Below are 20,551 nucleotides of genomic sequence, written 5' to 3'. Positions count from 1 at the left end.
GATTCAAGCTTAAAAAGAGACGTAATGTTAGATTTGTTTAGGGTTTATGGTTACAAGAAGCTTAAGAGTGTATATTAATATATAGTATTATAGTTTACCAAAAAAAAAAAAAAACACGTTGATATATATGGCAGAATACGTAAAAACACCCTAAATTTGACGTGTTTTTGTCAGCTTTTACCATCTTAACCAATAGCAGCTTATTACCTCTAAAATTACAAAAGTATTTTTCACGCAGATTCTAATACACTTCGGACCCTTATTTCTAAAGAAATTAAGATTTTTTTGGTCACTCGTAAAGTGAATGCAATAAAAGAAAAAATTACCTTTTTTTTTTAAAGATTTCTTAACTATAAAAATAAAGATTTTTTTAAAATTTTAATTTATAAGTGACCTACAAAATCAATTCTCTCATCTTTGAATGAAAAAACTCATATAAACTATCATATTTTTATGGATTTCCTATCCTAACTAATCTAATATTTCCAATGCATATCGAAATGGAAAAATTGTATATAATAGCAAACTATTAATTCAAATTAAATATTATAACCATAGATTGATTTAATTGTACCCCATATCAAACTGTTGTTATTTCGCCTCTCTCCCTGGTGAATCTCGCTCGCCACTCTCGTTCTCGCTGGCCAGTCTCGCTCGCCTCTCTCGCTTTTATATATACAAACACAAATATATAAAATGTGTTTGTGTTTGTATAAAGCGAGAGAAAATTGTATATATACATATATTTTCGTTCCTCTCTCTCCCCTCTTTCAAATCTCGCTCGCCTCTCTCACATTATACAAACACAAATGTATACATTGTGTTTGTGTATGTATAAAGTGAGAGAAAATTGTATATACAAATACAAATGCATATATTTTCGTCCTATACACTTATGATTATACAAATACAATCTTCTCCTGTCCAGTTTTCTTTTGTCTTTCTCTCTTTATCGCTTTATACAAACACAGATTATACAATTGATTCTTTTGTATATGTATACCGAGACAGATTATACAATTGCTTCTTTTGTATATATGTATAGCGAAATAGCCAGCTTCTTTTGTATATATGTATAGAGAAATAGTTATAGATGGAGGCGCAATTATGCAAACTATAGTTATAGCATACAAATATGATTTTTGTGTTTGCTATATGTGAAAGTTTGTATTAAAACACTACTCGATGCTCAGCCACTAGTTCGTCTAATGCCAAGCGGGCCCTTCATGTGGCTAATTTTATCGGCCCAAATTGGGCTGGGCAACAGTTCTAGGCCCAAACGAATTTACTGGAAGAAGAAGCTTCCTCCTCCATCCACCAAATGTCAATTATCATTCTTCTCAATCTCGAACCCTAGCTTGTTCATCGAAAATCGATCGGAAAAATCACCATTAAAATTCAGCTAAGATGGGGAAACAACCAGTTAAGCTGAAAGCAGTTGTTTACGCTTTATCGCCATTCCAACAGAAGATTATGCCAGGTCTATGGAAGGACCTTCCTGGTAAAATCCATCACAAAGTCTCTGAAAATTGGATCAGCGCTACTCTCTTGCTCGGCCCTCTTATCGGCACCTACTCGTAAGTACTTCGATCAAGTATATTGAATCTCAATCCCAAACTTTGTTGAGATCGGCTGTGTTAATTAATCATCTATACTATAACCTTCGTATTTGGAAGCATTCCCTGATATTGTACATGTAAATGTTTGTCATTTCTGTTTTCTTTGCTTCGTCGTTTTCACCTAAATTCTTCTCTCAGGCTCTGATTCCCGCATCCAAACTACTTGTTAACAAATTGGTTCCACTTTTGACTGCATAGATTTAAGCTCTCCCGGATAATTTCGTTGTGTTTAATTGGAATGGAATGAAGTTGCTTATATTTCCAATATATGATAGCTTATTCGATTCTTGTGTACCAAATCAATCAAATAATTAACTATGCCTCAATTCAAAATTGTGGATTCCAATTTAGTGCGTGCCTAGATGAGCACGCTCCCGATAATTTCGTATCAAAGGATACCTCACAGTTATGACTGTTAGGATGTTTTCATTGACCTATGTCACACCTCTGGATTTGAAGCTGTGTGCGCTTTGAGATGGCTCAAATTGACAGGTCCATTTGATACTTGTATACATTGATAGTATGTGGAGCGCCTTTCGAAAAGATCTGAGATTCTTATTGATCTGATCTTACTAGATGTTGCTTAATTTAGACTAGGTCATGGAGCACTTAACTTGAATCAAACTTTTCTTGCCTGCTTACAATATGTTTTTAGATATGCTTACAATAAAAGGACCGAAATGTAGAGCTAGCTTAGAAGGGGAACTTAGTTGCTCAGGCTTTAGTTGGAATATAACATATGGGAGTGGAGAGCTGTTAAATAATGCTTAAGAGCATGAATACCGAACATATATGTTTGGCATATCAGAGCGTCTGGAGGTACCTACTAAGACGACCCATGAGATATGTGAAGCCTTCACACATTGTGAATCTTCCTTCATTTTTTTGATGAAATACAGTTGCACAATGCCAATTGAAATTGTTGAAGACATTGGCTTCTATAAGTATGAAGCTGGACGGTTTTCTTTCAAGCCTACTTACTGATTGGAAAGGCAAGGTTAATACGATTTTCCTTTGTTTTGTATTTTTCATGTGGTGTGGAGTTTTATTTAGTTCCTGTTTCTTTGGAGGTTGGGGTTGGAAAGGACATGGTGTATGATAGTTCTTTTGAGTAGAAAAAGTTTCCTTGGTAAAGCATTCGAGCTTAAACATCAAATTGATCTCAGTTTATATTTTTGTTAGAAAAAAGTTAATATGCAGAAATATAATCCTTTTTGATATGTAAAATGTGTCGATATAAAATTATTTCACCACTAGTAACTAGATGTAGTTTGATTTTCTAGGATATAATATTTGAGACAATATTTAGCACTAGTTAGATTATCATGTACCTTCACATATTGTGTATATTAGTTAACTTGTTCAAGAACATATTAGTACCTCTTTAACAGAATCTTAGTTAAAGTGTTCTTGTTTTTCTCATTTTTCTTATATGGTCAAAATATATCCGATTAACTTCTTTCTCCTCTATTTTCTTTATTCTGTTCATTTTTGTCTCCAAGCAAATAAAAGTGATTGCTGCAAAAGTCTTAGTTATTTTGAGTTGTAATTTATCTCAAGTATAAGATATTATTCTGGATCATCATAGTATTTGAGCTGCATTCAGGCATAGAGGAGATTTACTTGTATAGACTAGATTGTTGAAGGTTATTGGCGAGATTATGGTCATTGTTTTTATCTTCTGTTGGCTTGAGCTTTCTGAGTCAGTTATCCCTCCCCTCTTTTCCCCTTATAATAATAGATAGCCAAGATGTAAGGATTTTTTTTTTCACTTAATGTCACCTGGAATAATTCTTCGCTAAGTTAGGTTCTAGAAATTCCTCTGTTATTGGTTGAGAATTCCAACAAATATATATGTGGTTTTAGTGGTTGCTTAGTTCATAGCCAAGGTGTTTCTTTATGCATGCAGGTACGTGCAGCATTTCCTGGAGAAGGAGAAGTTAGAACACAGATACTAAAGTTCTGTTCGTCATTTGTCTTGTGAACACATATAACTCAAGTTCTGTTCGTCATTTGTCTGGGGAGGACTGCTATTTCTATTTCTGTTTGAACAGGAAATAAGTCATGCTTTGGAACTACTACCGTCATTTTGAGGAGTTTTACTTTTATGGTTAATTAAATGCAACTAGTTGTTTTATGGTCTTTTGAAACTTTTGTGCATCCTGAATCTTGTACTGAGTTGGAGTCTGCAAAATAGTTCATCATACACCTCAAATGTTGTGTTCACTCTCAAATAAAATATGGTGGATAGAGCATAACTAACTATTCGTTCAAGAATAGGATTCCCAAATTTGCAGTGCCTATGAAGATCTACCTACACGTCAAATATTTGGATAATCTATCTAATCTTCGCCCGTTTCTTAAGATGTATTCATGTATCTGAGCATATTAATCTGATCCAGCATGATCAGAAATCTAAGGAAATACTCCCTCCGTCCCTATTTACTTGTCCATATTTCCTTATTTGGTTGTCCCTATTTAGTTGTCCATTTTGACAAATCAAGAAAGGACAACAAATTTTTTCCTATTATACCCTTATTTACACTTCTTGAAAATTGTAAAAGTGTATATTGTTTCCCTCCAATTTATTTCATTTGAATTCAAATAAGTGGTTGTAATTTTGAAGTGAAAAGTTGTCATAAGGGTAAAATTGTAACTTCACTGTGCTAATCATTGTTGTCTTAATCTGTGTGCCATTTCTAAAGTGGACAACTAAAAAGGGATGGAGGGAGTAGCAGATTTCTGTACCACTTCACCGCCACACGACGACTTTGGAGACGGTGTATATAACTCACATTTTGGTGCTCAAATCTGATGCACTCTCCATATAAACCAATCTTTAATCTTCTCAGAAAACATACGAAGTTCAACAAATTGAGAAGTATAATAGGAGTCCCATTATGTCTATAGGCATCTTTTTGCTACTATATTTTTAATATTTAAGTTCATATAAAGCAGCCCTTCTCCAGTACTAATTGTGCAAAACCAGATCTTTGGGAATAAACGTCGTCAGTCTTTTCAACAAACAGGCTGTTCCAATTTTAACGAGAATTAATTAGTTGGGGTCACCAAAGAATGTTAATGCCACCCATCACTAGAGGTATCAATTCATCAAAACATACGAGCTCTTAACCGTACAAGAAATTCAAATACAAAACATAATGATTTCAAAAATGTTCAATTGGACACTACTGATAAAGTTCATGCAAAGACAGAAATTCAAGTAACAAAGTTTCATTCAACAGACTAGAAAACTAAATGTGCTATTTGTGAGAATATGCCACTTCAATTCCCTAAGCAGATGTAAGGAAGGCCCTTCCAGGTTGACGTGCAGCAAGTCGACCGTGGTTGCCAAGAAGCTGCAAGAGCAAAAGAATACACAATAAATTGTCACAACCGAAACATGCAAATTGCTACTGGCAACCAGATACATGAATGAGCAAAGCAAAAATATTAGTTTAAAAAGAAAGGACATGAATAGACGAACCTTGGCATTCACACCATCTGGGAGAATACGGTTCTCTGACTTGTATTTCAGATAATCAGTACGGCTGAACTTAGTGAATCCCCTGAATCAAAGTAGCACATGTGAGGTTACAACTTTCTAACTATCTAAAACAGCCAAAATTATACATGATCAAACATAGCCTCAAAGGGTACCAAGATATCATGAAACTTTAAGAGTCTCAGATGGAAAACAAGCCCACAGAGTACATATTTCCGTAGTGGAATAAGACAACGTTTGGCATTGAAAGGAAATACTTGGGTAATTAACTGTAGGGCGTTCTTTTAGAATGAATCTCCCCAAACTAAATAACTAATTAGATGGAATAAAGCGCTTTTTACACAGCAGGATAATCCTTTAATGGAAAAAGTACAAACTTCTCAAACAAATCAGTAGCATAAAATATAAAGTGAAACTTCTGATAGAATACATACCACTTTCTGCTGACAATGATCTTTTGACGTCCAGGAAACTTGAACTTGGCACGGCGCAGAGCCTCTTGGGCATGGTTACTGTTTCCATCTTTGCAGCGAACAGATAGAAGAACCTGACCAATTGCAACACGAGCACAAACACCCTGTGGCTTACCAAAAGCTCCCCTCATACCAGTTTGGAGTCTATCAGCTCCAGCACACGACAACATCTTGTTAATTCGCAAAACATGGAATGGATGAACCCTGACCCTTAGGTGAAAAGCATCCTTCCCAGCAGACTTGGTCATGTACTTGTTGCAAGCAATACGGGCAGCTTCAAGTGCCTCACTTGAGACATTCTCCTTCTCCCAACTGACCAAATGCACACAGAAAGGGAACTCATCAACTCCCTTTCTCTTCATGCCCACATCATAAATCCTGATCTTTGGATCAGGCACACCACGGCAAAACCTTGATTTTGGGTAAGGCTTGTTCTTAATCTGACGATAACATCTTGCAGGTCCTGTGAAAAAAAATTCAAACCATTACATCAAGGCCCAAATATGGAAATGTGCTAGGAAAGACAAGCACAAAGACTCATAGCGCACTATGAAACAAACATTACAATACAACATATGCTGAAACTAGCTATGTCATGACTGGAACTTAAGCAGTATACCACTAGTGGTGCCAGAACTCCAAATATGCTTTTACATACACATATTAACAATTAATAACAAAATAATGATCAAGGCTAGTCAGACAACTATCCTAGACAAATCATATGCAACTTATGAAGTCATTATTCATCACGTAGTTCATATGTAATTCTACCAAGTACTTCCACTCTCACACACATAAAGTAAGGATGTTTCTTTGACACAAAATGAGAAACTATTCCTTCCATTTTCCAAGCAAGTAATATTCTTACAAAGACGCCGTTCATACTTCCATGGTTCATCAATTTTTCTCATTGTAACGAAAAAGCTAGCTTCACAAGTAAATGTGTCAAAAGACTACAGAAAATGCCACATACTTCAATCTTGAAGCTACTCATTTTACCATGATAGGTCTCATTTATAATGTATTAGTTCAAAGCCATTATCTTTACATATAACGGCAAATTCCAAACCTTCAAGCTAAAAAAATCTAACAAAATCAATTCAATCATACAAATTCCAAACAAACTAGTTTTACAATCAAATTCACAAACAAACAAACATATAACAAAGCTAGTCTATATCAAATAAACACCACATTCGCATAATAAATATACAGGACTTCACGCAACGAACTCTTTTTTTTAAAAAAAAAACAATATTTCACATTAATGCAATAAAAAAAATAGCTAACGCAGTTACGAAAATGATTCATATACATCAAACATGGTACAAAATTCCAATCATATAAATACCAGAAATGCTAAACTCAATCAATCTGTCAATGGAGATATGCGTAAAATCCCAATTTTTTTCAGATCTGAGGAACAATACATTATAATACGAATGAAAAATTGATAAATAAGGATTTAAGCGAAGCGACTTACTTCTCCCCATGGCTATTCGATTGCGGCGTCACTGCAATTGATCTGCGGCTTAAAAATTGTCTGTAAAGAAAAAAGGAAGAGAAATGCCCTAAACCTTAAATAGGAGTCGTATTAGGCTTAGAAATTGTTTGGGCTTACGTTTGGGCTTACGTCACAAAAAAATAGATGGGCTTGGGCCGACATAGTCAAACAAACTAAGCCCGTGTTTTGGCATAAGTTACTTGACCTGTCATCTATCTATATATAAAAGAAGAGGAAAAAACGGCACGTGTCAGCACCACAATTATTCTTGAATTTTATTATTTTTAGTTATTTTAAATAATAAATTCAAATTCAATAACTTAATTGTCTTTAGTTAATTTAAATAATAAATTCCATTTTAATAAAATAAAAATTTAAACGGTTTCCATTAAAAAATAAACAACTTAAACGGTTACCATTACAAAAAATAAAAAAAACTTATTGTAAAAAAAAGATAAATTAAACGGTGGATTAGTTGAAATGGGGTAATTTTTTTTTTCCTTTCTTTGTAATTTTTTTTAAAACTCTATCCATATAATATGTCTTATTATTATTAAAAGAAAGAAAATACTTCCAATTCAAAAAAAAAAAAAAAAGGATATCACGTCCTTTAAAAAAAGAAATCTCAAAATTAGCCACAAAAATATCTAAATAATTAATTTAAAATTTAAATTTCAAATAATAACTAACCTTATCCCTAAAAAGAATCTCAACTTCCTAACCCACATCTTTGACGAAAATTATTAATCTTAATAACATCAATCACATCTTTTTAAATCTAACTCTTCATAAACGAATCCAAACATTTGTAAAACAAATATTACATTCAAACAAAAAACAAATTACATTCACATGAGATCACAAAAGAAAATGAGGAAAAGTATAGTAGTGTATTGTGTGTATATATGTCATTTTTCTTAATTGTTTGATTTGAAATTATGTGGTTATAATTTACAGAGAAGGACCACCATGCTCTCCAATGCAACAAAGAAGAAGAAGAAATCAACGATAGATAAATGGAGGAATTTTGAAGAATTTCATATCAATGGATCATGTATGTCAATTACTAAACAAATTTGGTTGACATTTCTTACTTATGTTATTTTCATATTCTTTTAACGATTTCAATAAATGTTTCATTTTGTAAGAATAAAATCAATATATATGAGAATGATGATGAATACATATCATCATAATTATCATATTCTTCGTTCACAAATTACATCTTTGTTAATTTTTGTTAATTTATATGCAAAGTAGTATTCCTTGGCGTGATCATTTTGATTATTAGTATGATCATTTGACAATTGATTATTCTTTAGTTAAATCATTTTGAGTATTATTACGATTATTTAACATTTAATTTACTTGCACAATAGCCTCCTCTCTTTTAAATAACTACACATACACATATACATATAGTAAGGCTTCTGTGGGTGCATTTATGATTTTGTTTAATTTAAAAAATAATTAAATTATCTAATTTTGAAAATATTTTTAAAAAAAGTATAACTAAAAAAATAGAAATGTGATCTAACTATTTAAAAAAAAATGAAAATGACAAGTGAAGTTTTTTTCGTAAAAATGTAACAAAAATAAATATTTAAAAAGGTAGGAATATTTTTAATTCAATTCTTAAGGATAATTCAATTCTTACTCATAAAATCTTCGATCATAAAGAAAGTCACAATATCTAAAAATCTCATATTATTAGTATAATATTTTTAATTTGTTAGTTGGTTTTTTCCTTATTATCATATTATTCAGATTTTTTTGGTTAAAAGTATGCATTATTTTTATTTTTTGTAGTGCTTGAATTTTGGATGTTAAAGGCAATGATAGCAATGACAATAAATTAGATTTAAAAATGTCATAACAGAAAATTAAATAAAAAGGCAAAACAATTAATTAAAAAAAAAAAAAAACATTAATAATAATAAAAGAATAGTTAAAGATAATTTAAATAATAAATTCCATTTTAAAATAAAATAACAAGTTAACGGTTACCATTAAAAAAAATGAAACAACTTATTGTAAAAAAAAAAAAGACAAATTAAACGGTGGATTAGTTGAAATGGGATAGTTTTTTTTTTTTTTTAAAATAAGTGTCGACATACCTTAGGTAATTATTTTCATTAAATTTTTATTGTAACTTTAATTGTTTTTTTGGAAAAAATCTTATGGTGTGTAACTTTATCATTTTTCATCCTTGATTATTTGGACAAGCACTATGATAGTGGTCAAAAGGCCAAAGTGTGAAGCAACAAAATCGACATGAAATTTGTTATTGAAGTCAATATTCTAATACAAGAATCTGATAAGTTTATGTAGTTACCATTCTAATATATATATTTGTGCACGTCTAGTTTAATATTATTTTCTCATCATAGACAACATTCTTCCATTCAAAATTTACTTATAAATAAATAATGTTATAATTATATCCCCTTTAAAAGGGATCATTAAGTAGCAATATAGTTAGAATTGCACTTTGCATCAAATTTATACGGAGAGTAAATTCTATATTTAAAAAAATTGAAACTAACAAACGTATAAAAAGATAACTACCTACACGTCACACAAATTAAAATTTGACTTTTTCTCAAAATTGCTAAAATATTTTGTTAAAATGTTCTGATAGAATATATTATAAATCCTAATTGTTTATTGCAATATACAATTTAAAAATATATTAGCCAAATTTGACAAATAATAATAATTATTATTATAATAAGTAGTGAAAAATGTAATCAAGAAAAGGAAATATTTTTAAAAATTATTCAGATCTAATCTCCTATCTATTTAATCATTTTCAAAATGATTAAGAAGCAAATGAAAAATACACACAAAAAAATCAACAAAAACTTTACATTAATATGACTCCACTACGTACTACTTTCTCATTCAAAATCAAAACATTTAAAATAGTATTAAAATTAATTTAAATTATAAAAATAAAACTACAAACACTGTAATTTTTTGAAAAAGTACTGCGAATCTAATTTTTATTATTACTTTAAAACAATTTTTACCATTTTTTAAAATTCAAAATTTGAAAATAGTTAACTACATTATACTCTTCTTTAAAAAATGCTCTCAAATCTTAATTGATTATTGCAATATACAATTTAAAAATATGTTAGCCAAATTTTACTATATAAATAATAAGCATTGAAAAATGTAGAATATTAACTTTTACATTTGGTTTGAAAAATAAACACTTCTCTAAAAAAAAGAGAAAAAATAAAATAAAATGAAATATAAATCAACTAAAACTAAATTAATTTTAGAATATTAACTTATGAAAGTATTATTCAACTGTATAATTATATTGTATTAAACTATCGCGTATATATATATATATATATATATATATATATATATATATATATATATATATATATAATTTTGTTAAATATCACATAATGGATATGTGACTTGAAGAAAAAATTAAAAGACAAAATATAAAATTGTGAATAACATGCCTACATTTTGATATTCAAGTGATTAAAACGTTTTTTTGTATGCTTAGTATTTTGATAGGACTTTTCTTAGTTATATTTTATTTAATTCTAACTATTAAATTTTCTTATATCTTTATTGTTTTAATTAACAATAGGATAATATGGATAGAGTGATAGTATCTATCATTTTAAATAAATTAAATAATGATAAAATATTATTATTTTCAAATTTAGATTATGAACTAAGCTTATATATTGATTTATTTACATAAATATTCTATTATAACACATCAAGATAATTAATGTTAACATTCTCAAATAAATTTTCAATATTATCTTTTAATAAGTTAAAATTTTAAATTGTCAATAAATTAATATTTATGATTACATTTATCAATTAACCGCGCAACGCGCGGGCACGTATACTAGTTGTCTTGTAAAATTAAGAGTCGGAGGTAAGTTATTTATATATTATATTTGTTAATACTTTTTACTAAAAGGCATATGTACAAAAAAAAAATTAAAACACAACTTATAAAATTTTAAAAATATTTTGGTTGGAAAAGCAAACATGACGTTCAAATTCTGTTGTCGTAACCTCTTATATATAGTAGAAAAATATAATTAATATATGAATGAAGAAGAAAATGGGGGAGGGAGTATGTAGTATGGTTTATAAAGTAGTAGTGCTCTAGACATGTTCGAATCGATGAATAAATTCATGTTGATAGTCTACTTTTAAAGTTACATTAGCTACGAAGGATAAATTCATAATGATTTGTTAATAATGATAGTATTAGTTAGGAGTGTGCATCGGTCGGTTCAGTTTGGTTTTATGTATTATTGGTTCGATTTATTGGTTTTTAGTTTTTAAATACGTTAAATTAATAATCAAACTAATAAGAGATTTTTTATCGATTTTGATCCTTAACGGTTCGGTTTTCGGTTTAACCAATAATAAAATACTTATAAAATAAATATATGACTTCTCTAATAAATTTGACGCGGCAACACAATAATGTAATGAAAAACTAAACAAGTGTAACACAAAGAGAAATTAAGAGGAATAGGGTTCTTACTTTAGGTTTTGACGTTTTGTATAATGTGAAGTTGTGAGCTAAAAGTCACTTTGAAGTGTGAATTGAAGGTTAAAGGATAAAGATAATAACTAGTAAGCTATTGAGATCAATATATAATATTTATGTACAAGTAAATTTTAGTCTTAATGGGTTATCGGTTTACTCAATAACCCAATATTAAAAATCAATATCGAATCGATAACCCGATAATTTTTTTATAAAATCATTAAAAAATCGTCAATCCAATAACCCAATAACAATAAACCAATAACACTTTTTTTGGTTCGGTTTATCGGTCGATTTGGTTTTTGCACACTCCTAGTATTAGTAGTTGGGAAGTATATTATAGGTTGTTTTGAAATATAATAAAAATTCGAGGGGCAGTTAATTTTTATTGTTAATTATTTAAAATTATAAGGTCTGTTTGCCAAATTTGTATGACATTTTTTTTTTTTGAATGACTTTTTTAAAAAAAAAAATGAGTTTCAAAAGAAGTACTACTACTATTTTGGATGAACAGAATTACACCAATCTTACTTAAAAGTGTTTTAAGTCATAATTATGAAAAGAGATGGACAATTGTTTGATATATGATGTTATTATGAATTTTCCAACTATTTCTTAAATCAATTAGTGACAAACCTATTTCTACATGACTATATCTATATACAATATAAGTTAGATAAAAGAAAATTGATGTGGCTTCCAAGAATTCTATTTTTTATTTATTTTTTGATAATTTCTTATTTTATTGTTATTGTACAAATTGAATGTGCTAATTACTAGTTCATTTATTCATATCTTTTTACATAAAAAATTAATTGTCTTTACTTTCATCGCTCCCATGACTTTTGACAATCATAACTCCTAATTCATACATTAATAATCATGTTTATGACATCCTTTTGTATTCAATATTATGTCCCATAAATAAGAGGCATTAGAAATTTTTGTTACAAAATAATGATCAAATTAATATGTATGGTAGAGCTAGAGATTAATTAGGTGAATCACAATTTTTTTTATTACTTTATAAAATAGTATTTTATAGCTTATAGCTTATAGATTTTTTTACTTATATGATATTTGATATTTTATTGCAAGTGTTTTGGGTTGTTAAAAATGAGGGTAAAATAGAGCCAAAAGGTTGACGTCAGGAGCATTTTAGGCCCAAAAGGTATAAGAAGGACAATTTTGTACCAATTCGCACAGTTAAAGGGTATTTTAGGTCTTTTTCCGTTATTATATTATAGTCCTATAAATAGAAATATCGTAAGACTTTGTAGAAATGATCACATTAGCTTTTTAAATTGTTATATTTCCGATATTTATTTTAATCATTCTTTATTTTGAGTTGAAAAATAAAATGAAAGCTATTGAATGACGATCGACTTGTAGGAATGAATCATGTTGACAAGAGTTCGGAAGATTGTGTATTGATTTCATAATTTTTTTTATGATTAAGACAATAAGAGTAATGTTGCATTTTTTTTGTAGTCTCTTTATGATTTCTCTTTATTGTATTTTATATAAAAAGAATATTATCATAAGTTTATATTTTCTTTTTTTGGTCAAAAGTGCAACTTATAATTTTGTTTGTAGTCATCTAACCATAACTAAACATTTTTCTCTATGAAGTCAATTATATGTCTGGATAAATATAGTAATAACATGTTATCGTATATTATAACCGTGTAAAACGCGGATAAGTTCACTAGTAAAAAATAAACTAAGAATATGGGCAAGAAAAAATGACATAGAAACAACAATGAGGCAAAATATTTCCCAAGGCATTTCAATATTCTTTTGAACATAAATCTGTGACCTCTATTCAAAGTTAAAAGAGTACTTATTACTCTATCACAAAGTTGATTCATTTAAAAGAAATACAAAATTGTCGAAACAACAATCATAAAAAAAATATGATGCAGTGGATGAAGTTGATTCTTGAGAAATCTCGAATTTCAACTACATTATGTATGAAAAAATCTTTAATAGAAAACTCTTCTCCTTGAATGGAATCCGCAACACAAATTCAAAATAATCAAATTTTAATATAGATATCAAATATCGAATGCATACCCAAAATAAAGTAATGACATCCGTCTACTCTCCTCTATCAAAAAACTTGATCCGAGTCATCCAACGAAACTGGTAGCTCCTCCACACCCGATTCGTTCTCTGCTTTCGTCGGGTTTATCAAACTTTCTTCTTTCGCACTCCATTCTCACTTTTTCTTTTGATTGTATCAACTGCCGTTACTTTTTTCCACTTCCAACAATGGCATCAGCCATGGTTCTCGATCCAAAGCCGACACCGGAGCTACCGGCAACTCGACCTGACTTATCGTCACACGATGTTCCTTCCGAAAACGGCGAAGACGACCTCTACGCTCGCCTGAAATCTCTACAACGGCAGCTGGAGTTCATCGAGATCCAAGAGGAATACGTGAAGGACGAACTGAAGAATCTCCGCCGTGAACATTTACGGGCACAGGAAGAGGTGAAACGGATCCAGTCGGTGCCGTTAGTAATTGGCCAGTTCATGGAGATGATTGACCAGAATAACGCCATAGTTGGTTCAACTACGGGATCTAATTACTACGTGAGGATACTCAGCACGATTAATAGGGAGCTACTTAAGCCTTCGGCTTCTGTGGCTTTGCATCGTCACTCGAATGCTCTAGTTGATGTTTTGCCTCCTGAGGCTGACTCGAGTATTTCGCTGCTTAGTCAATCAGAGAAGCCTGATGTTACCTACAACGTATGTTTATTGTTTCTGAATTGTGTTAGTTATTGGTTGAATACACTGATTAGGGTTTATATGTTACTGTTTATTAGGGTTATAATATTTCTGGCTGCTATGTTTCTTATTTCTTAGGGTTTATTGGTCAATTTTGCCTTTTGGTTCCTTAATTGGTTCATTAGAGTTTGTAGTGTGAGCTCATGCATTGTGGAACTCTTGCATTAGGTTTTACTTTATATTGATTATGAGTTCTGGATTAGATTTCGCTATTAGCTAGTTGTAGACTTCATTAGATGAATGCAGGGTTTCCCGTTACTCCTAAAGTTCACTACCTTTATTAATTAATGAATCCCAAGAATCTATATTTATGGTAGGCTCACTAAGAGCTTGATCAACTTTAGTTAGTCGAATGAAGATTAGTTAGTCAAGGTGTCACTACCAAGAACTTCCATAGATTAGGAATCAAAGTGCTTACATTGGTGTCTTTGGATATCCGGTGCTCCATAAATGTCGTATCCTGGATGAATATGGATATTGTGTTTTTTTTTTTTTGGTATGCAGCCCATGTTCTATTGTGGGGAAGTGGGAAAAAGGTTCGCAAATGATTGAACTGATTTTGTAATTAACTGATGAATCACAGATTTGGTGATTTGAATTCACTTATCTATTCATAAACATGAGTGTGGAGTGCACAACTCGTACGCTGCTCTCCATTATTTTCTTCAAAAGTATGAAACACTAGTGAGATATTGGGGTATTAGTAAAGAGTGCATCTAATTCTATAATCAGAAGTCAGAACACTAATGAGGAAAAGGCATTATGTTTTTATCCTAATAAATGCCCGTTATATAAGCATGCATATGTGTCACATTACAGCTACAGGCAAGCAAGTGGAAATCTGATATAATATAGGGCTGTTAATGTGCCTTCCTTTATATTCTTCCTTCTTAATCTTATTTTTTCCTCGCACCAGGATATTGGAGGATGTGACATTCAAAAGCAGGAAATTCGTGAGGCTGTTGAGTTACCTTTGACTCATCATGAGTTGTACAAGCAGATTGGTATAGACCCTCCCCGTGGTGTCTTGCTTTATGGTCCACCAGGTACTGGGAAAACTATGCTTGCAAAAGCTGTTGCTCATCACACTACTGCCGCCTTCATAAGGGTTGTTGGCTCAGAATTCGTTCAGAAATACTTGGGTGAGGTATGCATTGAAGTAATGAAATACCATGAACATTTTTTGTTATGCATCAATGTGTTGTTACTACTTGCTAATCACCTGTTGTTGATGATTCGGACTTTTTGCACTGCATTGTTTGAAATACAAAAAAATATTTTGAGGTGCTCCTTTCTATTGTATAGAAAGAAATTTGGAAGATAAAAGGGATTGGTGTCTTATCTCAGACTACTTTTATTTTTTAATTTCATCATTAGTGGCTACTGTTTGTGCTAGAACAAGGTAATTCGTGAATATTACTTTTACCCCAAACTGCATGATCTAGTTCTATTTGCTCTACTTAGCTTTTCTTTTTTATTGACATCAAAGATTAGGTTATTAATTTATGTAAAAAGTAATTATAGATTACACTTTACCTTATTAAAAGACAATTACAGATTTAGAAGCTAAAAAGCACCATAAGAAAATATACCCTCTCCTGCTACATCAAATGTCGTAGTTTAAATTTGCTTTGCCGTGAAAGTATAATTGAATGCAAAATTCTTTATATTTGTTGGGTGAACATGTGGAGCCAGTTGTTGAAATTTCGGTAGCTGTAAATGGAATGCAAACATTGCTAGAAAGGCACCATGAAAACTAAAAATGACACACTCTCACTGCTATCTGCATTCTTTTGTTCAGAGGCTGAATTTTAAGTCCACTATAGTTCCAGAGGGTTTGACTCGAGACCTCTCGTGATAAAGATTGCCCAATATCTTAAAACCTTTTCAATGTCTTTCATTTCCTTGTTTGGCTTATTGCCTCTGTTTGAGTCTCACTATGTTAAGCTACTCCCACAATTCCAGTTTGTCACCGTAATAAGACTTTTTAGCAAGAGGCAGCTAAAAGTACCAAAAAGATTGATAACCATGTAATACCATGAATACTGCGTATAGCATCACATTCTTCTGCAGGAACTCCAAACTTTTATACACACATTTGGCATCGAGCTGGATACTCTTTTAAACGACATTGTCAAAGAAGACCCTACTAATATAGATCAGTAAACATCTCGACAAAAAAAATATTGATCAGTAAAGATAAGGGACACAGAATCTCCTATTTCCGTGGTGTTGACTGGTAAACATCATGTACACGATCCATCCTTGAAATTAAAACGCCATATAGAAGAACTACTCGTCGATACTTAGTAGTTGACCGAGAAGCCATTCAGCCTTTTTTTCTTTTTTCTTTTTGAGAAGTTTTAGACAGACCAGCTTTCTGGGGCCAATTGAGTAAAGCATTCAGCCTTTTTTTTCTTTTTCTTTTTGAGCAGTTTAAGACAAACCAGCTTTCTGTGGCCAATCGAGTAGAGCATTTCAGTCCTGTCAACATGCAGCTTGGAATGCACTATTGTACATTTTGTTGCTGCATGCTCTCCTCAACTCTTCTATCTGAGATGCAACTTCAGTTCAATTTGCAATTCCCTGAGCCAAATTTCTTTGTCTGGAGATATCTTTTATTTCTTAGTTAGGACTGGTCAAGTTTGTCCACAAATGATGACAAGACTCCATTTGTTTCTATTGCTCAAACTTTACTTTCAGCACTTACTATCTGACTGTTCAGGGTCCGCGAATGGTTCGTGATGTCTTCCGTCTTGCCAAAGAAAATGCTCCTGCAATTATATTTATTGATGAGGTAGATGCAATTGCTACTGCTAGGTTTGATGCTCAAACTGGAGCTGATAGGGAGGTCCAGCGTATCTTGATGGAGTTGCTTAATCAGGTAGGCTTCTACAAATTCCTGAAGTAATCCCATCAAAATTTACACTTTTGCATTGTTTATGAAGGTTTCTTTTGGTATGTCTTCTTCAGATGGACGGATTTGACCAGACTGTGAATGTGAAAGTTATCATGGCAACCAACAGAGCTGATACTTTGGACCCTGCACTTCTGCGTCCTGGAAGGCTTGATCGGAAGATTGAATTTCCTTTACCTGATAGGCGTCAAAAGAGGCTTGTTTTTCAGGTAGAATTTGGATGATTTTGTGCTCAGGATCTTCTTCAACCCCATTCCCCATTACCAAACAAATAGAAGTTAAAATTGGAAAAATATTGAAGGAAGTTATGATTGATTGGCTTCTGAATTGTGCCTCTCACTCATTATGTTATATTTTCCCTGTATTTCCAATTTTTCGTAATGAACCTCAAATCTGAAAGCTGGATGATTTTGGCCAGGTCTGTACTGCTAAGATGAACTTAGGTGACGAGGTTGACTTGGAAGATTATGTTTCTCGCCCTGATAAAATTAGTGCTGCTGAGGTTTGTCTCTTTTCCCTTCATCTATTTTTCGACTGATAACAGGATGCTTCACTACTGATTTAAAATGTTGAAGTCTAGTGTTAAGACTAAGTAGTTCTTTATTTTGCTGCATCTGCTTTGATCCTTCTATTTTGAAAATGTGAATGACCTTTATAATTGAAGAGTCAATTTGACCAACACGACTGTGATGCATGTTGCAATGTCTACAGATTGCAGCTATATGTCAGGAAGCAGGTATGCATGCAGTGCGAAAGAATCGATATGTCATACTCCCCAAGGACTTTGAAAAGGGTTACAGGACCAATGTGAAGAAGCCGGACACTGACTTCGAGTTCTATAAGTGATTTGTAAAAGTAGATGAGCAAATATTTTAGAGGTCGACCTTGTACACTACCTCTGAAGATTTTTTTAATTGGTGTTTTTAATCGTACTGCTGGTTTGTCAAACATCTAATGGCTTGTACTGTTCTGGCTTCCATTAATTGTTCGTTCAGAAAGTGCAGCATAAACAGTCTAGCTATCCATTTAAGCTGCTTAAGTGTCTCATCGTGAGGGGTATGTCTGTGGACTCTTTCAGTCATTTTAATGCCGCATTCTGTGGGATGGCTTAATTCCTCATATATAAGCTTTGCAGTAGTTCATTTTCATTTGGTTTTCAACTTAATGTTTCATTACTCTTTTTCATTTACCGATGCGTATGCCTTGACCACATTCATCAGAAGGTGCAAGTAGCACAATTGAGTATAAATTAGACAAGTCTGTTTTATGTAGTTTGGTTATGTTTTGTGTCGATTTACTGATGCACCGGTTCATACGTGCACCATAGAAAATGTTACAAAAAGACGAGGTAGACTTAAAATGTCAAAAGGATGGGCCATAAATTCAAGTTGACATATTTGAAAAGTGGCATACTACATAAACATGACCCTTAACTTGGTGTTAGCTAATAACTATGATCTTTAATTTTGGGCATACACAAATAGGTACTTAAACTTTATAAAATTGAGCAAATAGACACATTCATCCTATATGACACCCAACATGGTAATTTTGTGTTCTACGTGGCATCATACGTGTATTATGTCACATAGGACACATGTGTCTACTTGTTCAATTTTATAAAAGTTTAAGTGTCTACTTATGCACACTCAAAGTTGGAGGACATAGTTGTCTACTAAAGCCAAGTTAAGGGTCATGTTTATATATTATGTCTTGAAAAGTACATATAATCTTATAAGTAACATAGTTATTAATGTAAAGTAATTATTAAAAAATAGCAATGGTCAAAGTAAAATGTCTTTGATACCCCAAATAATGGTCTAATAAAAAATTTATCGACATTCGACCATAATTTAATATTTTATAAGTCTTGAGGATTACAATTGTAGTAATAATATTTAAATGGTGAACTGAAGAACGGTTATTTGAGTAAATCAGGCACTGAAGTAATAAGCACGGGCCTTTTGATTATCCAGATCTAACATTGGGTCCAAAATTCGGCCCATGTAGTACTCCATATGTATATATATTGTAGATTAGTTTCAAAACAAAAACCCTCTTAGAAACCCTATTCTCCTGCCCCTCCTTCTCTTCCCTTGGTCTGTCCGTGTGCCTGACAGCCATGGAAATTGACAATCCGAGGGCTGAGCAACCGGCGGCAACCTTACCGACGAAACCCAACTTTCAACCTCTAAAGGCCCACGAAATCTCAGACGGCCATGTCCAGTTTCGCAAAGTTACAGTCCCACAGCATCGGTACACTCCACTGAAGAAAGTATGGATGGAAATCTACAATCCAATCTTCGAGCAGATGAAGATTGATATCCGAATGAATCTCAAGAAACGTCGGGTCGAGCTGAAAACCCGAACCGATACTCCCGACATCAGCAACCTACAGAAGTGCGCTGATTTCGTTCATGCTTTCATGCTAGGGTTTGATGTTTGTGATGCTGTTGCTTTGCTCCGTTTGGATGAGTTATATGTGGATTCGTTCGAGATCAAGGATGTGAAGACTCTAAGAGGTGAGCATTTGTCTAGGGCTATTGGTAGATTGTCTGGGAAAGGAGGAAAGACGAAATTTGCTATAGAGAATTCGACGAAGACTAGGATAGTAATTGCAGATAGCAAGATACATATATTGGGATCGTTTTTGAACATTAAGATTGCTAGAGATTCACTTTGTAGTCTCATTATGGGGTCTCCTGCTGGTAAGGTTTATTCCAAGCTCAGAGCTGTTACTGCTCGGGCCGAGATGCTTTAATTTTTGTTATTGGATTTGTAGGATGTTTTAAGTATCAAATTTTGATTTTGTTGGAAATTATTGGCTCATATAAGTATTGTACTGATATGTGGCTTGGAGAATCCTGAGACTTTACCAAGTTATGTTTTTTTCAATAGATGAATACTTTAAGTATGGGGTGATTATATGTATACGAGGCGAACCGAGTTACTATTTGTTTTTGGTTATAGCTTCGTATCAATGTTGTGTGTGTTATCTTATACATGCTTATGTTGTATGATTATTTGCAATTCTTATGTGCTTTGTCAGACTATAATATGCTTATTGCAATAAGATAAGCTAGTTAGGTTACCAGTTCATATTTTCATTTATATGTTCGTTAAGTTTCTGGTGTATGCACACTCCACTTGTGGGATTACATTGTGTATGTTGTTGTACGTACAAG

General features: G+C 32.1%; 4 protein-coding genes across 4 annotated transcripts; 3 read left to right on the top strand and 1 right to left on the bottom strand.

The window, feature by feature from the left end:
- The first annotated feature begins 1,297 nt into the window (after positions 1 to 1,297).
- On the top strand, positions 1,298 to 3,756 carry LOC125807627 (cytochrome b-c1 complex subunit 8-like). The gene is made up of 3 exons (XM_049487361.1): positions 1,298 to 1,577; positions 3,529 to 3,578; positions 3,620 to 3,756. The coding sequence occupies exons 1-2, from the start codon at positions 1,408 to 1,410 to the stop codon at positions 3,575 to 3,577; spliced, it is 219 nt and encodes a 72-aa protein (XP_049343318.1). The 5' UTR covers positions 1,298 to 1,407; the 3' UTR covers position 3,578; positions 3,620 to 3,756.
- Positions 3,757 to 4,808: 1,052 nt separating this feature from the next.
- LOC125807317 (60S ribosomal protein L10) lies at positions 4,809 to 7,181 on the bottom strand. Its single transcript, XM_049487014.1, has 4 exons — positions 7,084 to 7,181; positions 5,559 to 6,060; positions 5,107 to 5,188; positions 4,809 to 4,978 (listed from the first exon to the last, which is right to left on the bottom strand). The coding sequence occupies exons 1-4, from the start codon at positions 7,091 to 7,093 to the stop codon at positions 4,913 to 4,915; spliced, it is 660 nt and encodes a 219-aa protein (XP_049342971.1). The 5' UTR covers positions 7,094 to 7,181; the 3' UTR covers positions 4,809 to 4,912.
- A 6,655-nt stretch (positions 7,182 to 13,836) lies between these two features.
- Positions 13,837 to 18,523, top strand: LOC125807411 (26S proteasome regulatory subunit 6B homolog). Its single transcript, XM_049487121.1, has 6 exons — positions 13,837 to 14,410; positions 15,366 to 15,596; positions 17,175 to 17,333; positions 17,423 to 17,575; positions 17,785 to 17,868; positions 18,078 to 18,523. The coding sequence occupies exons 1-6, from the start codon at positions 13,928 to 13,930 to the stop codon at positions 18,210 to 18,212; spliced, it is 1,245 nt and encodes a 414-aa protein (XP_049343078.1). The 5' UTR covers positions 13,837 to 13,927; the 3' UTR covers positions 18,213 to 18,523.
- A 915-nt stretch (positions 18,524 to 19,438) lies between these two features.
- On the top strand, positions 19,439 to 20,131 carry LOC125807708 (uncharacterized). Its single transcript, XM_049487439.1, has one exon. It carries the CDS (start codon positions 19,489 to 19,491, stop codon positions 20,125 to 20,127), a length of 639 nt encoding a protein of 212 aa, XP_049343396.1. The 5' UTR covers positions 19,439 to 19,488; the 3' UTR covers positions 20,128 to 20,131.
- The last annotated feature ends 420 nt before the right edge of the window (positions 20,132 to 20,551 follow it).

The sequence above is a fragment of the Solanum verrucosum genome, unplaced genomic scaffold (genome assembly GCF_900185275.1).
Source record: "Solanum verrucosum unplaced genomic scaffold, falcon-dt-bn FXZP01000183.1, whole genome shotgun sequence".
NCBI classification, from domain to species: Eukaryota; Viridiplantae; Streptophyta; class Magnoliopsida; order Solanales; family Solanaceae; genus Solanum; species Solanum verrucosum.
The sequence above is the reverse complement of the archived record's forward strand: the minus strand, read 5'-3'. Positions and strand labels throughout refer to the sequence as shown.

What these genes read in the sequence shown, in the direction of transcription:
- LOC125807317 (XM_049487014.1), bottom strand. An exon ending in ATCATTGTCAGCAGAAAGTG is followed by an intron (nt 5,189 to 5,558) that starts GTATGTATTCTA and finishes ACTTTGATTCAG; the next exon opens with GGGATTCACTAAGTTCAGCC. An exon ending in CAGATGGTGTGAATGCCAAG is followed by an intron (nt 4,979 to 5,106) that starts GTTCGTCTATTC and finishes TTGCTCTTGCAG; the next exon opens with CTTCTTGGCAACCACGGTCG.
- LOC125807708 (XM_049487439.1), top strand. Translation starts at nt 19,489, where the DNA reads ATGGAAATTGACAATCCGAGGGCTGAGCAACCGGCGGCAACCTTACCG.
- LOC125807627 (XM_049487361.1), top strand. Translation starts at nt 1,408, where the DNA reads ATGGGGAAACAACCAGTTAAGCTGAAAGCAGTTGTTTACGCTTTATCG. An exon ending in CCTCTTATCGGCACCTACTC is followed by an intron (nt 1,578 to 3,528) that starts GTAAGTACTTCG and finishes TTATGCATGCAG; the next exon opens with GTACGTGCAGCATTTCCTGG.
- LOC125807411 (XM_049487121.1), top strand. Translation starts at nt 13,928, where the DNA reads ATGGCATCAGCCATGGTTCTCGATCCAAAGCCGACACCGGAGCTACCG. An exon ending in AGCCTGATGTTACCTACAAC is followed by an intron (nt 14,411 to 15,365) that starts GTATGTTTATTG and finishes TCCTCGCACCAG; the next exon opens with GATATTGGAGGATGTGACAT. An exon ending in TGATGGAGTTGCTTAATCAG is followed by an intron (nt 17,334 to 17,422) that starts GTAGGCTTCTAC and finishes TGTCTTCTTCAG; the next exon opens with ATGGACGGATTTGACCAGAC.